Raw genomic sequence first — 24,131 nt, forward strand, 5'->3', positions numbered from 1 at the left:
ATATCAAGGTAGCCAACTACCCCCCCCCCTGTCAAATATGAGTTTAGGAATATTATAACTTCTATTTTTAAGCTTTATTGGTTTTTTCTAAGAATACATACAATATTAAACAAATATTCATCAAAATTCACCCAGAATCATACACCCACTAATTCTCTAAAGGGTATCTATTGATACCCTTGAGTTTCCTAGTGTGCCCCCCTTAGCTAATACAATACATTAGGTTAAATATGGAAATTAAATAAATCAATATTATTTCTTGTATCTATAATTTTTACTTATGATAAAAATTTGTAACTTATTATTCAAAATAAAGAATTTTTGCCAGATTTTTGTTAAATATTAAGGTAATAATATTGATTTTTGATTTTCATTAATAATAATATAAGTTATCTGTAAGGATTTAAGGCAAAATTTAGCATTTAATAATTAGTATTCTTTTTTTTATGAAAGCTATATCAATGGTGTAAATGGAACATTTGATCCAAAATACATAAGTTCACATTTAAAAATATTCTCACCAAATAAATTATAACTTAGAATACTGCATGATATTTATAATTATACCTGTGTATAATTTTTCTGCAACACCAGCATCATTTTCATCATTTGGGCTTAAACCATGACTTTTGGCACGATTAAGTTTTTCTTGCTTTTTAAGCTGTTTCTTCTCTCGTTTTGATAGCTTACGTTTAAAACTAGATCCTGCTTCTTGAAACGTCCCAGCAGGCATCTTAAAATAATAAATAATTATTAAATAAACAATTTAAAAAGCCATATAATATAGTATATTAGCTTTGCTCAAAAGTTAAAAAAATATTTTTATAAGTATAGGATTATTGTGAATACAAAATTGGAACACAGAATTTAGCAGGTTAGGTAAGTATGGAGGGAAAAATAATAAGGATTGAATAAATAGCATTATCATTATTTAATGTGATTAAAACACAAATCCCCCACCCAGTACAATAAATCTTGGTATCAAAAATAAATCATAAGTTAAAATTTATTTAGCATTGAACTTCAAGTATACTATACACATTTAATTCTACAATTTCAAGTCGAAAAAAATGACTATTGAATGCATGATAAGTGTAGTTAGTTTTACTTGCTGTGAAAAAAGAGAAAAAACAAAATGCAAGTATTTGGTTTATTCTCCCTTCCCCCTATCCAACAAATATATAAAAAGTTAAGTCAAAGAACTCAAGTAGTATTTAATACATTTCTGCGTGACCATTTCTTTCTTTTATATTAAATGAACAGAAAATGTTTAAAAATAATATTCAAATACATTGAACACCCATCCCATTATGATCAAACTTTTGACAAGGTAACTTGGTGACAACATTAAGGCTGTATTAGGAACAAATCTGCAATAATTAAATTATTAGAGGTATAATTGAAAAATAAGTGTGCAAAAAAGGTCATTTCTTTTATATATAATAAGGATAAGTGATACACAAAAATATTAATCTCTAAAATATTAATATATATATATTCATATATTTTTTAATTTTAAACATAAAAGTTTATTTGCTTATAAAAATAAAACATCTTGTTTTATTTTTTAGTTTTAATAAAAATAACAATTCTTTTTAAATTTTTAATAAGATAAAATCAACAAAAATGGTCAATTTTAAAATTTTTAGTTAATTATTTTTTTATTTATTCGTTCATAAACACTAACAATTAAAATAATAATTACAAAACTTTATTGATATTTGATAGCATACAGTACAAATATACTAATAAGAATACTGAATAACCTCATCACAGGCACGTATTTCAGGAGGAGGCGGTAGGAGCCCCTACCTTAAGATCATACTGTAATAATCACGAATTAAGATATACAGTATGTAACACCCATTATTTAAGCCCCAATCATTTTGAAGGTTAAACGCAACCTCCCTAAAAAAAAAAAAGTTAAAAAAAATAAGCAACTATTTACGTGCCTGCCTTATCACCAATTAAATATAATTTATAAACAATGAACGAGTACGTTTAATAGAGAAAAAAAATCAGTCGGTGTAGTGTATTATAGCAGGCGCATACATAAAAAATATTTCGGGAGTGAAGTTAAGCTGTAAATTTTAATAATTATATAATCTATATACCACTTTTACTTTATAAAAACATATTTAATAATTTTCCTGCATATCAGGAGGGGTTTTACCCCCCCCCCCCCCCCTATGAACGCTACTGGTATATTGTGTTTAAAAATGAATTTTTAATGCAAATATTTACATTTGTTTTTTCGTCTATCCGGCGTAATAAAAATCTGCCTTCACGATCGTCTTTATGCCAGTTCAACTGTACTAATAAAGGTTTTTCATCAACACCGAGTTTTCTTTCGTCTATAAATAGAAATAACAATTTAAAAAATGTTGATTTACAATACACTTCATACAACATTAATTACCTCCATTTTCGTGTATTTCGTATAAAGCATACTCCGGTACTGATAACATTCTCATATCAGGTCGAAACTTTTCAATAAGAGTTTCAATAACTGCTTGTGACGTTGCGTCTGATGCAACACGAATGCACTTCGTAGCAACTTTTTGACCGGTGCCAGGTTCTTGGAAGTAAAACCTCATAACACCATGGAAAAGTAGTTCCTGTAATAAAATAAGAATAAATTATTTGCTAGGAAATTGTTGAAATTTATCTAAGAATATTGTCACTTAATCAGAATAAATGTAATGAACATTTCATATTAATTATGTACTGTGTAATGGTTTTCAACATAAATAAATATTTCAATAATTTATCAGATTTTAACTATCGTTACTTGATATAAAATAATGGAATATTACAACGAATAAGCCTAAACAATTTATTAAAACAGTTAAAAATTACCAACAAAACTTTAGCTATACAATTAGAAAATTAATAATACCACATCTATTATTTTAATAAACAAGTAACACTGTTATTTGTATAATTATATGTATACTCGACCACTTGTATCAGTTCCCACGGTTAAACTTAAAGCGACAAATTACTAATCAGCTTCACAGGTTCAAAAACAACTCATTATTCATTACTACCTAATAGTTAATATTGTTAAATTATATGCAATACATGAATAATTTTAAAAATCACAAAATACGTTTTAAGATAAGTTATTTTATTTTATGACAAGAATTTGTCTGTAATAACTTAAAATAAATGATAAAACTACAACAATTAAAATCATACACAATTTTTTTATTCTATGGGTGGCTTTAAATTTAAATAAAATCCTATACAATATAATTAGTAAGATACGATAATTGTTTCTAAATTTCTATTTATTTTATCAAGTTATTTTCAGAAATATGTTTATTTCAACTTTTTAACTGTTATAAAGAGATGAAAAGACATATGATAACTGCAATTGAGAGCACTTCTCTTATATTTATAATTAAATATACATGGCAATAAATGTTAAATTTACAAAAATAGTACTACCGCAGACTGACACTGTATCATTAAATTAATTTTATTGCTAAAACGAAAATGAAAAGCTTAAAGTAAAAATAAATATAGCCATGGAGGTTTAAGTGTTGGGAATTCTAGTTAAGTTTATTTAGTTATTTAGCTATTGTTTATCAATCACCTATATACATTACTTTAATAGAAAAGAGATCGGCTAATTTCAAAACCTTTTTGGCAAAACTCCATTTTTTTTTAATTAAACGCATGAGATAATGTAAGTATTATACTCCAACATTTTTGATTTTTGAAATTTAAAATATATATTAATTTCTTTTTTGAAGACAGCAAACGAGTAATAAGTAAAAATATTGTCGAAACAATTAAAATCAATGAACAATTTAGTTCATTATGAAAAAAAATTATACTTTATGGAATAAAAGATGAAAATTAAAAATTGAAAACGGCGAGTAAAAATGATCAAGATAAAAAAAAGATAGAGAAATTGCTCTAAATATATAAATTCAATTATTTTTACCAATTTGAGCATTACTTAATTAATATTTTTTAAATATTTCCTGAATAATAAAATAATTAAAATCTTCTTTCTCGCCTTCAAAAATTAATAAAAATACATATTTTAAATCAATGATACAAGTATAGAATGCATAAAGCCATGGTCTATTAAAGACCTAGTAAATCTATAATCCTGTGTTACACACAACATTTTATGTTACTGATTATATCATTTGTCTATAAGTTTATCTTTGAATTTCTTCTTACTAAATTTCTACGCATTTTTATTATATTTTAAGAACCAAAATATAAATGCTGTTCTATTTATTTTAAAATATTAATAAGAATCATTGGAAACTAAAAATATGCAACAGAACTTTTTATTTGTACAAAATAAATGATAAATTATTTATTTTAGTTAATAGTTATTAATTCATATTAATAATTTGAAACGTAAGTGATAAATAATTTAAACTTTATTTGAACACAATACAACAGTCCAGTTGGTTTCCAATACAATGGTTAGTACTTATAACTGCAGATTAGTAATCACAAAATATTCAACCATATGCAATATTTTCAATAACATTGTAATCAAATTAATACAATGCTGAGTCACTTTTATTCCTAGGATAAAATATTTTACTGGATAAGCAATATTACAAACCAAGAACATAGATCTATAATATAAAATCATAGAACATTAATTTTGAAAGTAATGATTTTATAAAACATCAAATTTAAAACTAATTCAAACCGACAAATTAATTTTATCATGATGAGCTTGAAATTATGCTTTTGTTCGTACCTACCTATTAAAATACACATTTTATATTAACTATATTAATTAAAAATAATAAAACAAAAAATGATTATCATATTGTTGGTCACATATCAAGCATATAAACTATTGACGAACCACTAACACTTCATTTTAACTGGGCTCACATGTGTTACAATTACGTAACCTCGCTAAATTCAACCGTAAAAGATTGCACCAAGGTTAAGGTGTATGATTAACAACAATGTGATTCTTATGAAATTTTTTACGGTGAAATCAATTATTAATGTGACACATCATTGAAAATCAGACAGTTGTACGGAATACATTCTATGTTCAATGAAATTAAAAGTCGGTCTTCTACATACTCAGTACAAACACTAACATGTTAAATCGGATGAATGACCTGAAACGAGAATATAGAATGTCTCTTTCACCGTTGTATTTATCCATTGAAACTTCTCTGATAATAATTAACCGTGGACGTTCCGCGAACAAATTCCGATCATCTTCATGCCAACGTGAAATATAATAATATATAACATGATGTAAAACTTATTGATGATACAGTATTAAATTAAAATAATGTTCTTAATATATATAATATTACACATTTACTTTAAACCATGTCAAGTTATTCATGATTTAATTCAAAACTAAAAGCTATACTACGAGTTTAATCTATATTTTCAAAATTAACTTTATAAATTAAGCAATTATTTATAGAATATTATTTTCTTTTATATTGGTTATTATTTATTGATTAAGTAATTATTGTATTATGCAAAGCACAAAATTATATTTAATAGGAATCTTAAAAATAGCTTTACATATTTTCTAATGGATACTTTGGAAGTAAGTAACGTTTTAAATTAATAATGTAACAAAAACCATCGTTTTTAACATGAAATTGTACAAAAAAAAAATTTTTTAATAATAATTGAAAATTAAAATAAATATTATACTAAAAAAAGTTACAGACACTTTTTAAAAGTATAAATATATAAATAAGTACCGATTAAAGTATTAAGGTATTATTATAATTAATTTATTAAAATATTTAAAATCAAAAAAAGTATACTCGTAATTAATCATTAAGTATAAGTAAATAACCTAAAATTTACTATCCAATTTCAAGTTTAAAATCAATTTGAAAAACGCCAAAAATAAATTTGTGATTGCTATTTGAATAAAACATTATCAAATAACTAATGAAATAATGTACTATGCATCAATGATCACTGACATTGTAAAATCACAACCGACACAGTTATTTTCAAATTATTGAATAAACAAATTAATTCAGTGGACGTCAAGCACGCACAAACCATGCTCAAAATACTCACTTAAACTATAGGTTCATGAATATACATTTATAACATAGAATAGGCAGTAAAAGCACGTGCTATTGAAGAGGCCAGATGTCTTATTCAAATAAGCCCGTAATGCAATAAAAATATTTTACTCCAGAAAACTGTTAGTAAAATGAAGTACACTTATTGATTCTAAATTGACGCATTTATTTTTAGACGAATCGTTTTATTTTAGAAAAAAAACTTGAATAGTTCTTTTACACTTCTTTTACGCATAATACATTGATATAACTGTTATAAATGTATCTTCTTTTAAAGTTACTCATTAAAATATTAATTTATAAAAAGATATATTTTAAATTACGCACTAGGAAATACTTTGGAAGTAAACTCAATCTAAATGCACTACATTCATCCCATATAAATATGTTAACCAAAATATATAATAATAATAATAAAAATAATATATGATTTAACTGTAATAAATGTATATGTATTATAATTCAAAACATTAATACTAAAAATAATCAGAAGAACTCAGTATACTATGATAATTCGAATTTATGTTTCTCATACATTAATTTTTTTTTTTGTCATTAAAATTTTGACTAATCTAAATAATTTTTAATAATTTATATAATTACAATACAGTTTTTGATCGTGAACTCTCGATTCCCATAATTATATCAATACGAAAAAAGTACTAAATGTTTTGAAGTTAATTATTGTACAACTAAAATAAGCCACGGATAGAAATAGGGTGTTATGCTCCTTCGCACACCCTATTATTGTATTTATTCTCATGCGCTAGACCGTAAATTTATAAATAATAAATATAATAGTACATAAATGATAAATAAAAAATAAACATCCACGTACGGTCGTGTTTTTTAATATTATACTTAAATGTATAAATAGTACAAAAATAATACCAATATTTCATTTACCTCATTTGGTTCAGAAAGTTCGAACAGATCTAGTCGATTAGCATTCCATTGCTGAATGACGCTCCTCAAAGCCTCCCGCTCTTCGTGCCTTTTCATGGCCATAGTCATTTCAGGATTCATGGTAATCTAAAAAAAAAAAAAAATGTTAAAGCTATTATATTTCACCAATACAAAATAAAGATAGGTACTATGTGTAAAACAATGCATAAGTATAATATGATCTTCATTATAAGGGCTTAGTATTATTTTAGAATACATAATGTAGGCCATTGTTTAATAATGTATAGATATACCCGAAACACAATTAAATTATAATACACAAGATTATCTACACATATAAGTTTCAAACAAAACCAAAACTTGTTGTATTTTATTTCAGTTTTTAAATTTTTATAATACTAAAATCTAAAAAGTATATATTTCTTTGATTAATTTATCTACATCAAATATCTCTTAATCACAATATTATATTAAAATCTTCAATGTATTGATATTAGAACCTTAAAAAATTCATATCAGTTTATTATTGGTGTGGCTAAAAACAAAATCCAGAACGTAAAGTATACTAGCCATATTGTCACGTCGCTATTGTAGCCTATTGAAGTGATGAAAACCTTATACTTTGTTACAAAATTCCTATACACTACATGTGTACACAATTATACATTGTATTATGTTATGTGACAAAAATCCTAAACGTGCATCGCTTGAGAACAGCTTATTCAATGAAAAAATTAAGTATACATCAGACCCATAATATTATGAGTTGTATTTATATTTATATAATATATAAATCGATGATTGCAGAAACGCCAAGAGTCACACATATTATAAAATTGAGTATTCTTTACCTATACTATTGTATACATTATACTAATACCTCAATTTCATAAAATATGTGTCTCGTTATGTTTCTGCAATCATCGACTCATATAGAACACATTATAAAATATATTCTATTTACTGTAGTCATGTAAAAAAAATAAGAACTAATAAGAAATGTATGACGGTATAACACAAAACAATTAAAAAAAAAAATTGCATTTCAACTTTTCATAGTATTAAATAAAAATACATAATATATAATATAATACGAGGTCTGTTCAAAAAGTATCGGGGCAAATATTATTACGACTAATCTAGGCATGATAACGCTTTAAATTATAAATATAGATATATTACCCACATATAAGTGAATATTTTAAACAAAACTCGAAGTCGCTATCTTATTTCAGTTTAAGTTAACACATGATTAAATCGAATCCGTTTAGCATTTTCGACATGTCTGGTATTACCGAACAACGTGTGTGCATCAAGTTTTGTTTGAAATTCTGTAAAAATGCCATGAAAACGTATGCAATGATTAAAACTGCTATTAGAGATGATTCATTAAGTCGTTCAAAAACATTCGAATGTGTTAAACAATGAAAAATGGTCATGAGTCAACTTAATACTATCCACGTTCTGAATGACCGTCGACATCCAGAAATTATGTGCCGAAAATTTGCGAAAAAGTGCTAAATGATAGTAGATTAACAGATTAATCTTAAAGAGTATCTAAGCACAGTAAAAATAAATAAAGAACAGGAGTTTTGAACAATATATTTAATTAGAATATCCTTTATCAAGATATATATTTTAAAATAAGATCAGAATCGACAAATTCCATTAGTGCCGATGATTTTTCAATAAAAGGGTTTTTCTTGTTCGTTGTTGTATGGAGTTTATGTTAAATAATTTTAAGTCTCCCCAGAATATTAACTCATAAGCCAAATACTAATAAGTAATTAATTATTTTATTTATACTAATAAACACTTTATTAACTCAATGATCTAAATGGACGCTTGTTATTGTTGAAGCGTTTATAATAAAAATTATTACAAAAAGAAAATTTTTGATGTTTCACATCTGCAAGGCGTCCCGCGACGGCTCATTTTTCAAAAATATTTATTGCAATAATTAGGACGGTATCGTACAATCGTATACTAAATATTGTACACGTGTTTAAATTTTTATAATTTTTTTAACTGTAAATAGGTACATCATCAACTACAAAACATTAGCAAAGAATTACATAAAAATTTAAAAATTAAAAGAACCATCCATCTTTTAAAACACACTTTATTTTTAATATTACAATAATAATAATTCGAATAGAGAATATAGACTTTCCTATAATTGAATCCAAAGTGTATAAGAGACAATTGTTCTAATTACACCTATTTCTATGTAACAAATAATCAAATGTTTTATTTTAGTTGTCCTTATGAAAAAACTAATTTAACCTAGCCTCATTATATGATACAAAATAATTTAACTAGTAATACCTGTATATTAATATAACATATTATAGTTGTATATTAATAAATTATACATTGTAAATGTAGGTATATACTATTTATTCATATTACATATCTTTAATAAGATAATACATAGATGAAAACATTCAAAAATACAAAACTATACTATATACGTTGTCTATATATATATATATATATATATATATATATATATATATATATATATATATATATATAAAAGTCTAATACCACTCATTTATTGATCGCTATTTATCCAAAACTACTAAACTTATGAACTTGAAATTCGGAATAGAGATTTTTCTTATACTCTAAATATTCAATAAGAATTTTAAAAAAATTTGCATAAAGAGAATTAATTTATAATAATAATTAACCGCCAATATGTATTGTGTGGTACGGCGGCCCGTAGGGTTCCAGTTAACCCGTCCTTTTTGTACATCAATTGTGTATTTGATACCGGCATGTAGTTACGAAATATTCCGAAAGTTTATCGATATACACCAATACTAGATATTATACCGAGTACTCATATTAGCAAATATCTTATATTACACAGGTTGTAGTACGGGAAAAATAGTTTTTCTATCAAGAATACCTTTGATTCCATCTACCATTTTCAATTCAAACGGCTACAGTTTCCCATCAAGTTCTGTTTTGTCATAATAATTAACAAAATATAAGGGCAGTCTTTGAAAATAGCAAGAATGGATTTGAGGAATAACTATTTCTCCCGTGACCAATTATACGATGCCTCTTCATGTGTAAGCTCTACTAATAGGTAAGTAATACTGCTGCCAGTGGCCCACGCATGGGGGGAGAGGTTAAGGGGTTGTATACCCCCCCCCCCGAAATTTTCTCTGATGTCTAGGTTAAAATTTACAAATTTTACAAGTTTGAAATATGAAGAGTTAGTATTGAATACCTAGTATCATTGATTATAGAATAGTCTATTCTATTATCAATGCGAAAAAAAATCCTGTGTGCGCCACTATCTGCTGTCTTCAGGAAGAACCAAAAATATTCTATACAAGGAAGTATTATAAATAAATAAAAAACAAAAATTACTAACTAAACGTAAAAACTATTTTGCACTCAACAATGTCACTAATAATCTAATGTAATACCGTAAATATGAAAAAAAAAAACAGAAAAATACATACGAGCAAAGCCGGGTAATTCAGTTAATTCTGAGGCTAGTTCTAGAATAAAACTCGAATCTATAGAGTATGAAAGGACGATATTTTAAAGTAAATCAAATAAATAAAAAATCATATTAATCATGTATACCGATTAGGTATAAATAAAATATTTTTTATAACATTAGCTGTATCTTTCTTTAAATGTTATAATTTATTGATATTAATTAACTACAGACACTTTTAAAATTACTTAACCAATATTTTAGATTAATTTTCTTAAGTCTGTATACAATACATCAAAATTTATTTGGGGTTTATTTCAATGGTAAAATTCGAGTTCATTACGTACTACAAATAATATCAAACGAAAACAAGTATACAAAATGTACTGAGGACAAAATTACACATACCGACAAAAAAAACAAATTGTATTGACTAAAACTATTTTATCATTAAGTTATAAATTATTTTTTTATTACTGTATACTTATAACAATCTTTAAGTTTGAAAGTTGAACATACAAATTCAACAATAAATAAATTCCGATGACAACAGTCATCATTAAGTTCTCTTAATAGGCAAATAAGGTCGAATCAATTCAGAAAATGAACACCATCTATTAAGATAAAATATGTATTTTAATACTTTACATACTACATACATATAGAGTTAAATAGAATTGTTGCTATGATAATGAAAAATAATATTTATAGACATTAATACTTGTAGATATTAACATATATCCTATAACGCTCACATTCCAAAATAAAATAAATTATGTAAGTATTGATGGAATTTCTAAAACACACATCGGATAAAAAAAAATTATAACTTAGTAATAATAATATCACGAAATGACCTAAATATTTTTTACGGTTTTACCGCGAGTTTTACGTAATACACACGTGTATTATTTAAAATTACACAAGTTACATACTAAGCGTAATAAATGATTCATTTTATAAAAACAAAATATAAATGTTAAATAATTAATGGTGAAATATTTACCAAATAATATTAAAAATATTTTAGTATCATATTAGCACCTATATTAATTGTAGGATATTATTTTTAAAGTTCATACACCAATTAATTTTAATATTCACTATATTGTGGTTCACAACATACACACTACCTATATGCAATTTTAAGCAATCCAATACATTTACCATTAAAATGATTCCACTAAAATAATATAAACAAAATATATGAGATAATAATTTAAAAAAAAAAAATGATAGGTAACATCAACAACAACAGCATGAGCAGCTACCGTTTTGGTAATCGGCGATAACCCATTACCGTTATTATGTTTCGGACACCGTATTGAATACCGTACAATACAATTTTATTCCGTGTAGAAAGATCAAAGAAAAAAAACATGGATATCATAAATTCACGAATAAAAATGTTACGGAACACCGTGTCCGGTCTAGCATGCAACCGGTCTCTGAAGACGCATCGGCTATATATATATATATATATATATAACACAAAGTAGCCTGCACACGCCTGCAATTTAGCCAACCGGCCACGCACGTATCATATCATCATAGTTTTTCTAAAACCTACAAGAACGAATTAATTGTGTTGCCAACAATTTGCATGAACACATTGTTCTCGAGCAACGGAGTGCATCATTAATGTAAGTCAATATAATAATAACAACAATAATTTATCCCTGGTGCGGAACCAAGTCCATTTGTTTTAGGTACTTTTATCCATGCAAAAAAAAAAACCTAGATCAAACATAGAGTTTATTTACAAGAATATTTCGATCAACGTTACGATGTCGAACAAAAATTGTCGTCATAAAATATTGTAGTACGAAAAATCAGTATTTTAAATTGACGATCATCACGGTTCGACTAATTCGTGAGATGACGATTTTACAACCTATATAACTTATGCTATATTAAACACACGGCGACATCGTGTTTGAGAAAACACGCCCACGGAAAAAAAAATAACTAGGAAACTCAGAAACGGGTGTCATAAATTACAGAGAATATAGTAGTAATAATATGACTCATACAATGTATTATATATAGATATACATATGTGAATAATAAAAACCATTGTTATTTATTTCCTTAATGTAGGATCGTAATTCTACACTTATTTTCTACAAAATACAAGAGCAGAAAAAATAAATATATTGTAATGAAACTCTAAATGTGACAAAACTATTTAACTCGTTAAATTTCCTAACAATAATAAAAATGATATCATTTAAATTTTTTTTAATTATTATTGAATTGTAAATATTTATCATCGACATAATACACAACACGCCTGTCATTTTCAAGGTTATACAACAGCTTTAATCTATTAATGTTCATTTGAAAAACTTGTACAATTGCTAATATCAAGGTTTCAAAAACTAACTGTTTTTAAACTATATTAAACCACATTCTTAATTAATTTTGTTATTTTCCTAAGATTATACCATATAAAACTATATAAATAACATATTTAATAAACGGTATGCCTATAATTAAACCAAAATTATGGATTGAATAACTGACAAACACGTTCATCGTATGCGCAACATAGAAATATATAGATCAGATCAATTTATAGCTTAACATTTTGTAATCATTATGAAATCTATTTAAAAACGACTATTAACTATGACATATATTAAACTTAATCCCTTATTATAACCAATAAAAATATTTAAAATTTAAAAAATCTTCATAATAGTATAACTTCCTAGAGTTCTAAAAAGTTGACCGAATCCATAGGGCATTAATAGATCGATCAGTACGTTGAAGATAGAAAATATCTAAATATATGTTGCATGTGTGCATCATGAACTGCAAAATTGCATGTGACAGAAGTTAACATTAATAATATCTTTAATAATCATCAATAAAATTAAAGAATTAGATATTCCATTAACAATAAATCATCTAACCTATATTTTGATAATTCTATAGCATCTATTGCCCCCCTAGAAGAAATTAGGAGGGTCAGTGCCCCTCTGATATTTAACATACCTTGTTTTAAAATAATTGCAAAACAGTTGGTTATAGCTATTACCTTAACATTTTTTTTTTAAATCTTAATTTTAAATTTTCGCTAATCCAACATAATTTTAGCAAATGTTAGAAATTTTATATTATTATATTTTTGCCCCCCCTCCCTAATAAATTTCCAAGTTACGCCTATATACAAAGACATTCAGGAACAAAAGAACTGATGAAAATATAAACCTAGAATGCCAAAAAATACAAAAAGTCTGTTCTGTCAAAAACATTCTACAGTCATATGGAGCGAGCTTTAAAAGATTAGACTTAATTCGAGATTTAATTGAAAAAAATGACAAGGTTTAAAAGAGCGATGTTTATATAATACTGCATTCAGATAAAACTTTTCTAGTAAGCAATTTACAATATTAAAAATAAAATGTAATAGGTACTATATCTCTATCAACAATATCAAGGATAAATGATATTTTATTTCTAAACAAATTTCTAAACAACAAAATACGGTGTTCTAAACTGTTCGAAAAGATTAATTTTAGACTATTTTTTTAAAACATAATGTATCGAACATTCAAACATATAATTTATTGATATTTGTGTATAATACTGTTATTTAAGCTTTATTTTCTGTCTTACGAGCATTATAAATTTTAAATAACAAAATTAGCAAAAACTGTTATGGATAAATTATAACAAATTTTTATTACTAAAAATATATTTGTAGAATTTAAGACAAAAATAATTAGTTGTACGAATGTTGATCTCAACTCGATTTTGTATCACTAGACTAGATAAGTTACTGTGATAATACGTACAGTTAAATATACAAACCACAAATCACAGCTGACTGATTGAAAATTAATATGGATCGATACCGAATTTACCAAAAAATAAAATATCTATTATTATATAACAACGGTTCCCAACTAATTTGAAACTATTACCTAAAAATCAGATTAAATATTAGCACATACCCCTCCTCACAGAGAAAAAGCGCTTGTGCCATGCCTAACCTACAAAACGCATCACCAGGTTATCGGTTATTGCAACCCCATTCTGACTGATTCATGGAATCTTAAAGATGTATAAACAAATGTATTATATGAAAAAAACATATTCTTATATTTTTAGTTTGTTAGTAAATCGCGAATAATCGAAAGTAGACAGTATAAATACTATTTAAAGGTAATAAAACGATAATAATTATTATTATAATAGATATAAAGTACATAAAATACGATTTTATATAATCTATACCCTTCTAAAAATACTGCATTACCCTTGTAGTTAATTACTCCCAGGTTGAGAACCACTCTTCTATTGAAACAATAACAAAACGTGCAGTTCTAAAAATTCAAATAATTTTAAACCTTTACTTATATTGTTTGGTTTTATATTCATTATTTACTTAAAGTGCAACAAACTTTATTTACTATCTCGTTTATTATTAAATTAAATTATAAATTAAGGTAATCTATAATATTCTTGGGTAATTTATTAATACACTTTTAGCAAATTAAAAGTGTCACGGTCATGATATATACTCAATTAGATAAGCTACCCTTGAACAAATAAATTAGGAAATTTACAAAAAATAATGATGAAAATAATAATAGAACAGGGACGAGCCTAGTTATTTCCTGCAATACTAAGGATAGGCGGTATAATCCACAACTGCAAGTGGTTATATTCTTTTTTGAAGCTGATTAAAAATAAATAAATAGAAATAAAGAAGAATGACTATCCTCAGTACAAGTAGGTACAATGAGCTTTCATGATTTCCTGCAATTGTAAGAATAGTTTCCGTTCAAACACGACAGATAACAATGGTAATAAAAAGAAAACATCATTATTTATCATTCGAGTATCATCATTTATGGTGTACTTATGATGTACGTACGTATGACAATTGACAAAGAATATATCATTAACACATTGAATACTGATTATATTATTACAGCGTAGCCTTACAAATTTTAATAACCTGTGTAAGGGATAATCTTTGAGAATTAAATTACTTTGGTATAGAATTTTTGCATTATTTTTAAATAGGTACACTTTGTAGAGTATTGAGCTTAAAGCACAATAAATATTTTAGTTAAATATTTTCGAAGAATAATCACTTGTTAATTCTAAAATCAATGTTATTGATAACCCGGTCTGTAAATAACAGAATATTTTTTTGTCATAGATCCACGAATACATATTTAAAATCTTTAGAAAAATCTTTTATAAATACAAAACATGGACTAAATATTCTTAAAATGCAAAATATATTTTTATCAATAAAATAATCACAATAAATAATTTTTAAACAACAAAAATATATTACAATTTATAATGCATATCTTAATAATAAAAAAACATCGTTAATGGTGCAAATAGTGATTAAGTGTTTTTAAGATTAAAAATCAAAATAAAAACAAGTATGTAATATTCCATATAATTTATCGATAATTACTGAGTACTTTAGCAATCTAAAAATAATTTATTATAAAATATTATAAAATTGATAAATTATAATTGAAAGTAAAAAAAAAAAAAAAAAAATTGGAAACTAAAAATTATAGCAGGGTAAAAAAAAGATATAGTTTAAAAATTAAATAATTTATTTCCAATAAGAATACGAGTAATTGAATAATATATGGTTAAAACCTTCAATGTGCAAAAAAAAGCAATAGGTATTAGATTTTGTACATACACTGAATGTAATATTAAAGGAATTTCACCAGAATTTAAATTATTTTAAGTAACAAAGAAAAAAAAGTAAATACATTAAAATCATAAACCTGCTAATCATTCATATTCAGTGTTAGTAGGTAAAAATACCAGTGAAATAATTCAACCAACTAATGCCCTCATGTTAAAAAAATATACTAATAACTTCTGCCAAACCTATTATTTATTACAATATCGAACTGAAAGAACCCTATAAAGAAATTAAATTTAAATAAATCATAAATGTTTTGATAACTAGTATAAATCACGAGGCAATACAGAATTTAATACATTAAAAAACATATCCTAATGAAAATTAAATGCAAGGTTCTCAAATGGATAGACAAAGGTATTATATAAATTATGATGAACTAAAAAAAACTGTTTTACATCTAACAATAAATAGTATACGTCTTTTCGTACTTCAGATATTTTTACTACATATTAATTATTATAATATAATTTATTTTATAATTTAAATTATATTAAACCGTATTTATTAAATAATTACACAATAATAAGTAAATAATATATGAATAACATCATATCTTCGTCAAAATAACAATTTTATTGTGACATAAAAAGTGACATCTGAGACATATGTAATAAAAGTTTAATAATTGTAACAAATAATATAAATAAAAGTAATTTATGTTAGACAAAGACTGGGACAAAGACAATAGTCAGTAGCATAACTTTCTTATTTGGGCCCAGAAGTGAAATTTTAAACGGGATTTTCCATTTTCAAAATCTAAACAAGTTTTACAAGGTCCCTGCATTCCTATAACTATAATATACATATATATATATATAATTATGTTATTTTATTAAAAATAATTAATAATAAAACACCTGAAGACAAAAATATAATAAAATATCAGTTAAAGATATCTGAAAATGAGTAATTGATTATAATATCGTTAGAGGTAATACCCGATGAGTAGAGTGCGGGTTTATATGTATTTGCATATGTATTCTAATAGATTGGATGAGATATGCTAAGTTAGTACAAACTTTGTTTCATGATATTACAATTTAAACAATAACTGTTTTCTTTATTTATAAATTTATATTTATTGTCTTATTTTTGCATACTTCGTAATTTACCCTTTTTATTTAAAAAGCTTATTTTACGATTTTTATTGCATATTTAATCTTTAACTGCATATTTCGATGTTTTTTTTAATATTTACTAGGTATTGTTTGGGGTAAATCTGTATATGAAAAATGTGGAAAAGTATTAACAAAAGATAAATCCTACAACACATTTACTGAAATATTAAAAATTTAAAATGGTGAAAATTAATCATTTCAAATCAGCTAAGATTTATCTCCAAATGATACGATATTTTTTTAATGTGTAACTATTACTTTTATATACGTGGAAAGGTTATTTTCAAGATATTAACATTTGTCGACCGATAAACAACGATCGATGGATTTCGAAAATGTAGCTAAAATGATTGTCACACTTACAATTCAAATTTAAGTAAGAACATTTTTTATATTAATTGATTTTTTTTTTTCGTAAATATGTAAACTATCTAAAAAATGATTTTGGTAAATAAATTTCTAAAAAATAAAAATACAAATATCTATAGTAAGATTCAATAATTTTAAAAATATTTTTTTATGTATTATTTTAACTAAATGTTAAAAAAAATTCTTGCATATTTTAACATTTAAGTGCATTTATAGGATTTTTAGCACATATTTAGTTAGTTTTTTAATGCATATTAATCCGCGCTCTATCGATTAGTAAAACAGCTATAACCTTAAACAGTATCTACTTTTTAATAAAAACCTTTACATAATTTGCACTTCTACGTAAGTAAAATAAGTATGTTATTTTAATTTAATTCGCATAAATTGTATTATTTTTCAAATCAATTACCAAAAATAATTAACTATTAATTAAATAACCTGCTACCAAGTTATTTATATTATATGAATGAAATAAATAAATTGTAGTACAGCAATAATTTTATTCACTGATAAAGATAATTAAACCAACCTATGACATTTAAATAATTAATCAATTAATACATATAGATAAATAAAACAAAATAAATATGTACCTATACCTAAATTAAATATAGAAATGTAATGATAACCCGATAACTAATTTTAAGCTATTATACTGATATTAATTTGATCCAATAAATAGTTGCTTAACTTCAAATCTAAAATAAACTTTAAAATCAACATGCTTCCTACATGTAAACATCCTGTTTTACAGTTTTATACAAAATAAATAAGTAAGTATTGCTAAAGAATGTAACTACATTATGTAACAATTAAAGAATATCATGTAAAAATCTAAAACAACACCAATTCATAGAATAACAATTACAAAAAAAAAAAAATAAATAAATAAATAATAAAAAAAAAAAAAAATATGCTACCATAATCTACTACCAGTCGAGTACATTCCACAGATAAGACACTCATCATCACCTTATCATATTACTTACAAGACATATTTCATGGTATAATCTTTGAATTGAAATATATTTGATTCAGGCTCAAATAAGACCCAAAATATAACTTATAAATATTGCATTTTTATTTATAACAAAATACAAAAGCAAAAAATCACAGAATAAAAAAGGATATAACTTTAGATAATTATTTAATACTTTTTATTGTGTTCGTAGGAATGACACTATAAAGGCTGTACAATGAACTCTTAAAAAATGGATATATCATATATATATGAACAAAATATTGATAACATGACGAAGAAAAATAATTTCAAATAACACATCACTACTATTACCCTATGCTAGTACAGAATAGATATATTTACTTTATTGTAAAAATGAAATGTTATCATAAAACCATTTACATAAGATAACAATTACAACCCAATCATCACTCAAAATAAAATAAAACGTAATAAAACGCAACTAAATAACATTAATATAATTTATGAGCTTTATACATAATATACTGATACCTACTTAAATACTTGTGTAATAACAAAATAATTGAAGAGCATATATTACATGAGTTATAACAAATATACTTTTAGCAAGAAAAGAAAAAAATAATTTTGATCAACTCCATCCAAACTATAATTTATTCAAATAGGGTTGAAGCAAAACCCCGAATCATACATTATACAATTAGTAAGACGATAACAACTCATAAAAATAAAAATAGTAAATGGTAAGGGTGATTTACTTAAAAAATATATTTTTTATTTAATTATTTGCATGACATATTTGAGAACAATATAATTTACTGGGTTACCAACTTTACATTTTTAAATAATTTTTCTAGATATTTCTATTAAAAAAAAACTACACGTTTTCATAAGGTATAACCTCAAAAATAAAGTATCACTACAATAATTCTGGACTCTGAAGATTCTACTTAACTTGGAGGGATAATTGTGTACTTATGTATGATTGTAGATGATATTCACACTAGAGTGTACCATGAATTGTACAGATAAGTTCAATCAATGCTAGTATTAGGTACTTATTTTTCATTTTTAAATAACAAGTTTCCTGAAATATATTCTACAATAATACAGATAAATTTAAGCTAGTGCGATATTGAGAGTCGATTGGCTTGTTTATACAATAAATTTAATGGGATTATTTTCGCGTTACGAATTCTATTATCTATTTGATAGATTTTTTTTATGAATTTTGTACAGACACAAAAAAATTCTGAAAAAAATCCAATCCAACTGTCACTAGCAGCAAGCATATTTCAGTTTATCATTTCTTATATTGTATAATAAGTCAGAAATGGGTTCCGCGATAAGGAAAATCAAGCAAACACGGGTTAACGATTTAAAACTCTATAATTATCAAATAATGTTGAATCATCAGAAAAATACACATTGAATGAGTTATCTTTATACCAGTAACGAAAGAGTTGTTCACATGATTATATATGATATACGTCGTCTAAGTTATTTTAATTATTTTTCAACCGACGGGAAAGAAATAACCAAGGAAATGACTCTTTTGTCGACTCGTGCACGACAGCGCTAGCAGCCGTAGACACATCGACCTTTGACAAACTAAACACGTTGCTAACGGAAACCACATACCGATGTTGTGTCCATGAGTGACAACTAGTAACAATACGAAGGGCTATGAGGAAAAACAATAATAGTCAAAAAAAAGAAATCTCATAATAATTCAACTAGTCATTTGATTTAAAAAGTAAATTTAAATTTTTTTTTTATTTTTTTTATCAAAAATTAGTAGGGGTCTCAAACGATATCGAGTACAAATATGATATGTTTAATATCGATATCTAAATAAATATCGTAATGTAGGTATGTTTTTCCTATATAGAAAAAATCACTTAACGAAAAATGGGGCATTTATTAAGGATTTGTGTGTAGGTAATTTCGTGATTCAACGCATTATGCAGTGTGTTAGTATTAGTAGTAAATTAATAATTATTAATTAATAATTATCGTTATTCATAAGTAAGTGTAAATGCATTGGGGATTAGGTACTCTTTCACTCGCACGCGCATGCATATGTGACCCCTATTTAAGGTATAAAACTATAAACTATAAACTATAAAATATAATATTTAATATTTATTATTTTCATTTACAATGTATAGGTCGATCAGACCTAGTATTACGTCATTGTAAGTAGCTCATTATAAATTCTTATTTTATTAATTTTCACATATTCTGTTAACCCACTTTTTTTAGTTTTTAATTTATTCATAGAGCACATGTGTCATATGAAAACGAAAGTGTAGAAAAAAAATAAAAATAAAATTCACGCAGAATAAATCATACCAAAAGGACATGGTGGATTTTTTTATTTTAATTAATTTACCTCATATTCATATTTATGATATTTATAATTTTTAAATAATAAATTTAAAAAAATTGATCTATACTTTGTTTTTTTTTTTTTATTATATGTTATATTTTTGATAAATTATTGATACCGATATGTTGAATTTTCGATATATACCAAGGTATGTACAATGTATAAATATTAGAAGATACTAAATACTAAATAAAAATAAATAGGTTTTTCGATTTGTCGATATTTCAATGCCGTAATAAAATATTGGTTGTATCAATTCGATATCGATATTTAAAAATATATCGTTTGAGACCCCTAAAAATGAGTATTATCATAATACATTTTTTTCAATAATTTTGTACTTTATTTCTTACTTTTTTTAAGTTCTGATACTTGAAAACCGCAATACTAAAACAGTTTAGGAATATAGACCATATTGTTTTTCCCGTAGCCTTTCATACTGCACGAGTTTGTGTAAATATAGTCTTGTAGTTAACGTTCCCAGAAAAAAGGTTGTTGTCACGTTATTTCTGATAAGAAATCGATAAACGAATAAATGAGCTCATAAAACGATTCAAGTCTATCCGTGTTCTGGGCCGATTAGGTACCCATACACGTAAGAATTTAATGACAGTTTAATTTTTAGATCCTCAACGGATTTAGTCCGTCGGACAAGGTCTTCAGTAGTGCCCACTAGCATAAAAATAAAAGTCCTTATATTTTCACGGACCGCATTATTTAGCGGACTTAGTCTTAGTGGAGGAAAACCATTAATTTTTATGCTGAGGATTAAGTCCTCCGGTTTTTTTCAGACATTCTGAAAGATTTACGAATTTATATAATGAATTACAGCTGATTTATCAGTTATTGTTTTGTTAATATGTTATGAATTTTTGTTAAATAAATGTTATTTTATACTTTTATTGATAAAATAATGAATAAAATAGTCTTCGGGATAAAAAAATGAAAGCCAATGTAGTATTGATTATGTAGGGTACCATTATATCTCAAAAAGGAATATGAGGCATAAATGGGTAGAAAACTGGCTCGCTAAAAGGGACTTATTTTGGTAATATGCCATTATTGCAAGAGTTGAACGAAAATAATTATTAATAGGAATAATAGAAAGAAAATTTATTTCCAAAAAATAAAAATTAATTGTAAAAGACTTGATATTTTTAATCAGTGGAGAAGCAAAATTTGATCAGTTGAACTGAATATGGCTGATTTTCAATTCGCAAGGATTAAATCCCCAGAACACAACACAGTAAGATTTTTAAGAGGATTTAATGCACAGCAAACTAAATCCGTTAAAAAATCTTCTTACGTATGGGCAACGTCGTGGGCGTACTGAGTTGTGAAGCTAACAGAAAAACAAACCAACGACATACCCATCATTGATACATTGTTGATGAGTAATTTTATGAAATATGACACCGACCGACGACAGAGTCTCGCCCTCTGTTACCGCCGGCCCCACCGTTTCATCGAATATATTATTGGCCCCGGTCCATATTTCATTTATTTCTTGCATCCATCGACGGTCATACGATTTGGGCACGCGCCGCGCCAACAACACACGACCAACGGCTGCGGCGAATAAAGATGCGAAAAAAATCGCAAAACCGTCAATAAGACTTGATCTCGAAAAATATTTATTCGTAGTGACCAATTGCGATTGATAATACGAAGGATCGAGCGTTGGGGACGTCTATGTTGTAGGTTTGTGTATTCGCGCGACACACTTAGCGAATCGTTATCTCATTTGGGGACTATCTCCGTGCACGTATCCTCCCGCCATCACGACTATCATCGCATAACACGAGACGTCATCCGCAATACCCCGAAACGTGCGAACCGGTCCTCGGAGAGACATACCATATTGTTGTGGCTACACATATGCACCGTAATTCCGTGGTTCGCGGGCCGAAATCCCGAGGATTGGAAATCGCACGTGAAGCGGATAAACGGATACGCGAAAAAAAAAACTAATAAAGAGGTTACCTGGTCGCCGTGTCCGACACGGCCGGCAGCCATCTTTGCACGCAATCTATACGTGAACTCCGCGGCGGCGACGGGTGGTGCGCAGGTAGCGCATACCCAACACGGGAGCCGCCACCGCCGCCCTATTCAAATGCGTCCCAACCCAACCGCCGGTTTTTTTTTTATATTCGGCCGACTGTCGTATTTCGTAACGGGGAAACGTCACGGCGATACGTTCGCTAAACATATTATATATATATATATATATAATCAACACTCACTTCGGTATGGGTATCTCCTCTGCTCCGATCAGTGTCCTCGGCAGACAGCGGTGCCGCGATCGCGGTTGCACATCATCTCGTTGACACTACCGACGTGAGAAACAACAGGTAGCTGTCGAACCAGCGGCCCCGGGGCCATGTTCCGAACTACGTCGCGGAAAACGCGGTCACTGCTGCGCGGCGCCCGTCGTCGCACAATACGCGAGAATCGAAAATTTACAACTTTAAATATTGTAAAACTATTTTCGGGAACGCTCACGTTTTTCACTGGCACATTGCGGGATTGATTATTTACCAATATTATCGTACGATGTGCGCACCAACGGTCGAACACTGACGCGGGAGGAGAAAGAAAATCGCGGAAAACGCGCGGACGAGCGCGAAACGTATTTTAATAACAGCGAGACGCACACTGCACTGCACTAGTGCACTACAAAACACGCACGTACGGACGTACACGAGCGGTGGCGGCGGTGGATTTCGACGCGACGGCAACCGGAGGGGAACCAAGAAAATAATAATAATAATATAAATACGGTACAACGTCAGCCGCACGTACAAAACGTCACGCACCAGACAACGGCCGAATGCCTAACGATAAAACTGGCGGTGGCGCGCATGCGCGCGCCAGGTGAAACCAGATTTGCGATCGTGGCGCCGTATCACGGCCAGGCACGGCAACGAAGGCGCAACACCTTACACCGTGGTACGTGCTACGATGTGTGGTACGACGACGACGACGACGACACAAACGTCACGAAAACACAAAGGAAGGACATACGGGCGACGACGGCCGACCGACCGTAATGCTAACGTCTTCGATGGTTATTATTATTATTACTACTACTAGTAGTATCGACATTACTCGATATAATATCCCGTCCAGTCGCAGCCGTGCGTGATTAATACACGATATTGTTTTAAT

General features: G+C 27.1%; 1 protein-coding gene across 4 annotated transcripts in view; it reads right to left on the reverse strand.

The window, feature by feature from the left end:
- The window catches only part of LOC112688810 (afadin), a 63,491-nt gene extending 39,698 nt beyond the window's left edge, over positions 1-23,793 (reverse strand). Inside the window, exons 1-5 of one of the 4 annotated variants that reach the window (XM_025562190.1) lie at positions 23,207-23,770; positions 6,975-7,100; positions 2,420-2,618; positions 2,245-2,354; positions 568-733 (exon numbers count right to left, since the gene is read on the reverse strand). In XM_025562190.1, coding sequence (XP_025417975.1) covers positions 568-733; positions 2,245-2,354; positions 2,420-2,618; positions 6,975-7,094 — 595 coding nt within the window. In that variant the 5' untranslated portion in view covers positions 7,095-7,100; positions 23,207-23,770. Of the gene's footprint in view, positions 1-567; positions 734-2,244; positions 2,355-2,419; positions 2,619-6,974; positions 7,101-23,206 lie in introns of all 4 variants that reach the window. The other 3 variants (XM_025562188.1, XM_025562189.1, XM_025562191.1) reach the window with 3 other exon arrangements.
- Between the last annotated feature and the right edge of the window lie 338 nt (positions 23,794-24,131).

Source organism: Sipha flava, unplaced genomic scaffold (genome assembly GCF_003268045.1).
Source record: "Sipha flava isolate LNK unplaced genomic scaffold, YSA_version1 40_pilon_pilon, whole genome shotgun sequence".
Lineage (NCBI taxonomy): Eukaryota > Metazoa > Arthropoda > Insecta > Hemiptera > Aphididae > Sipha > Sipha flava.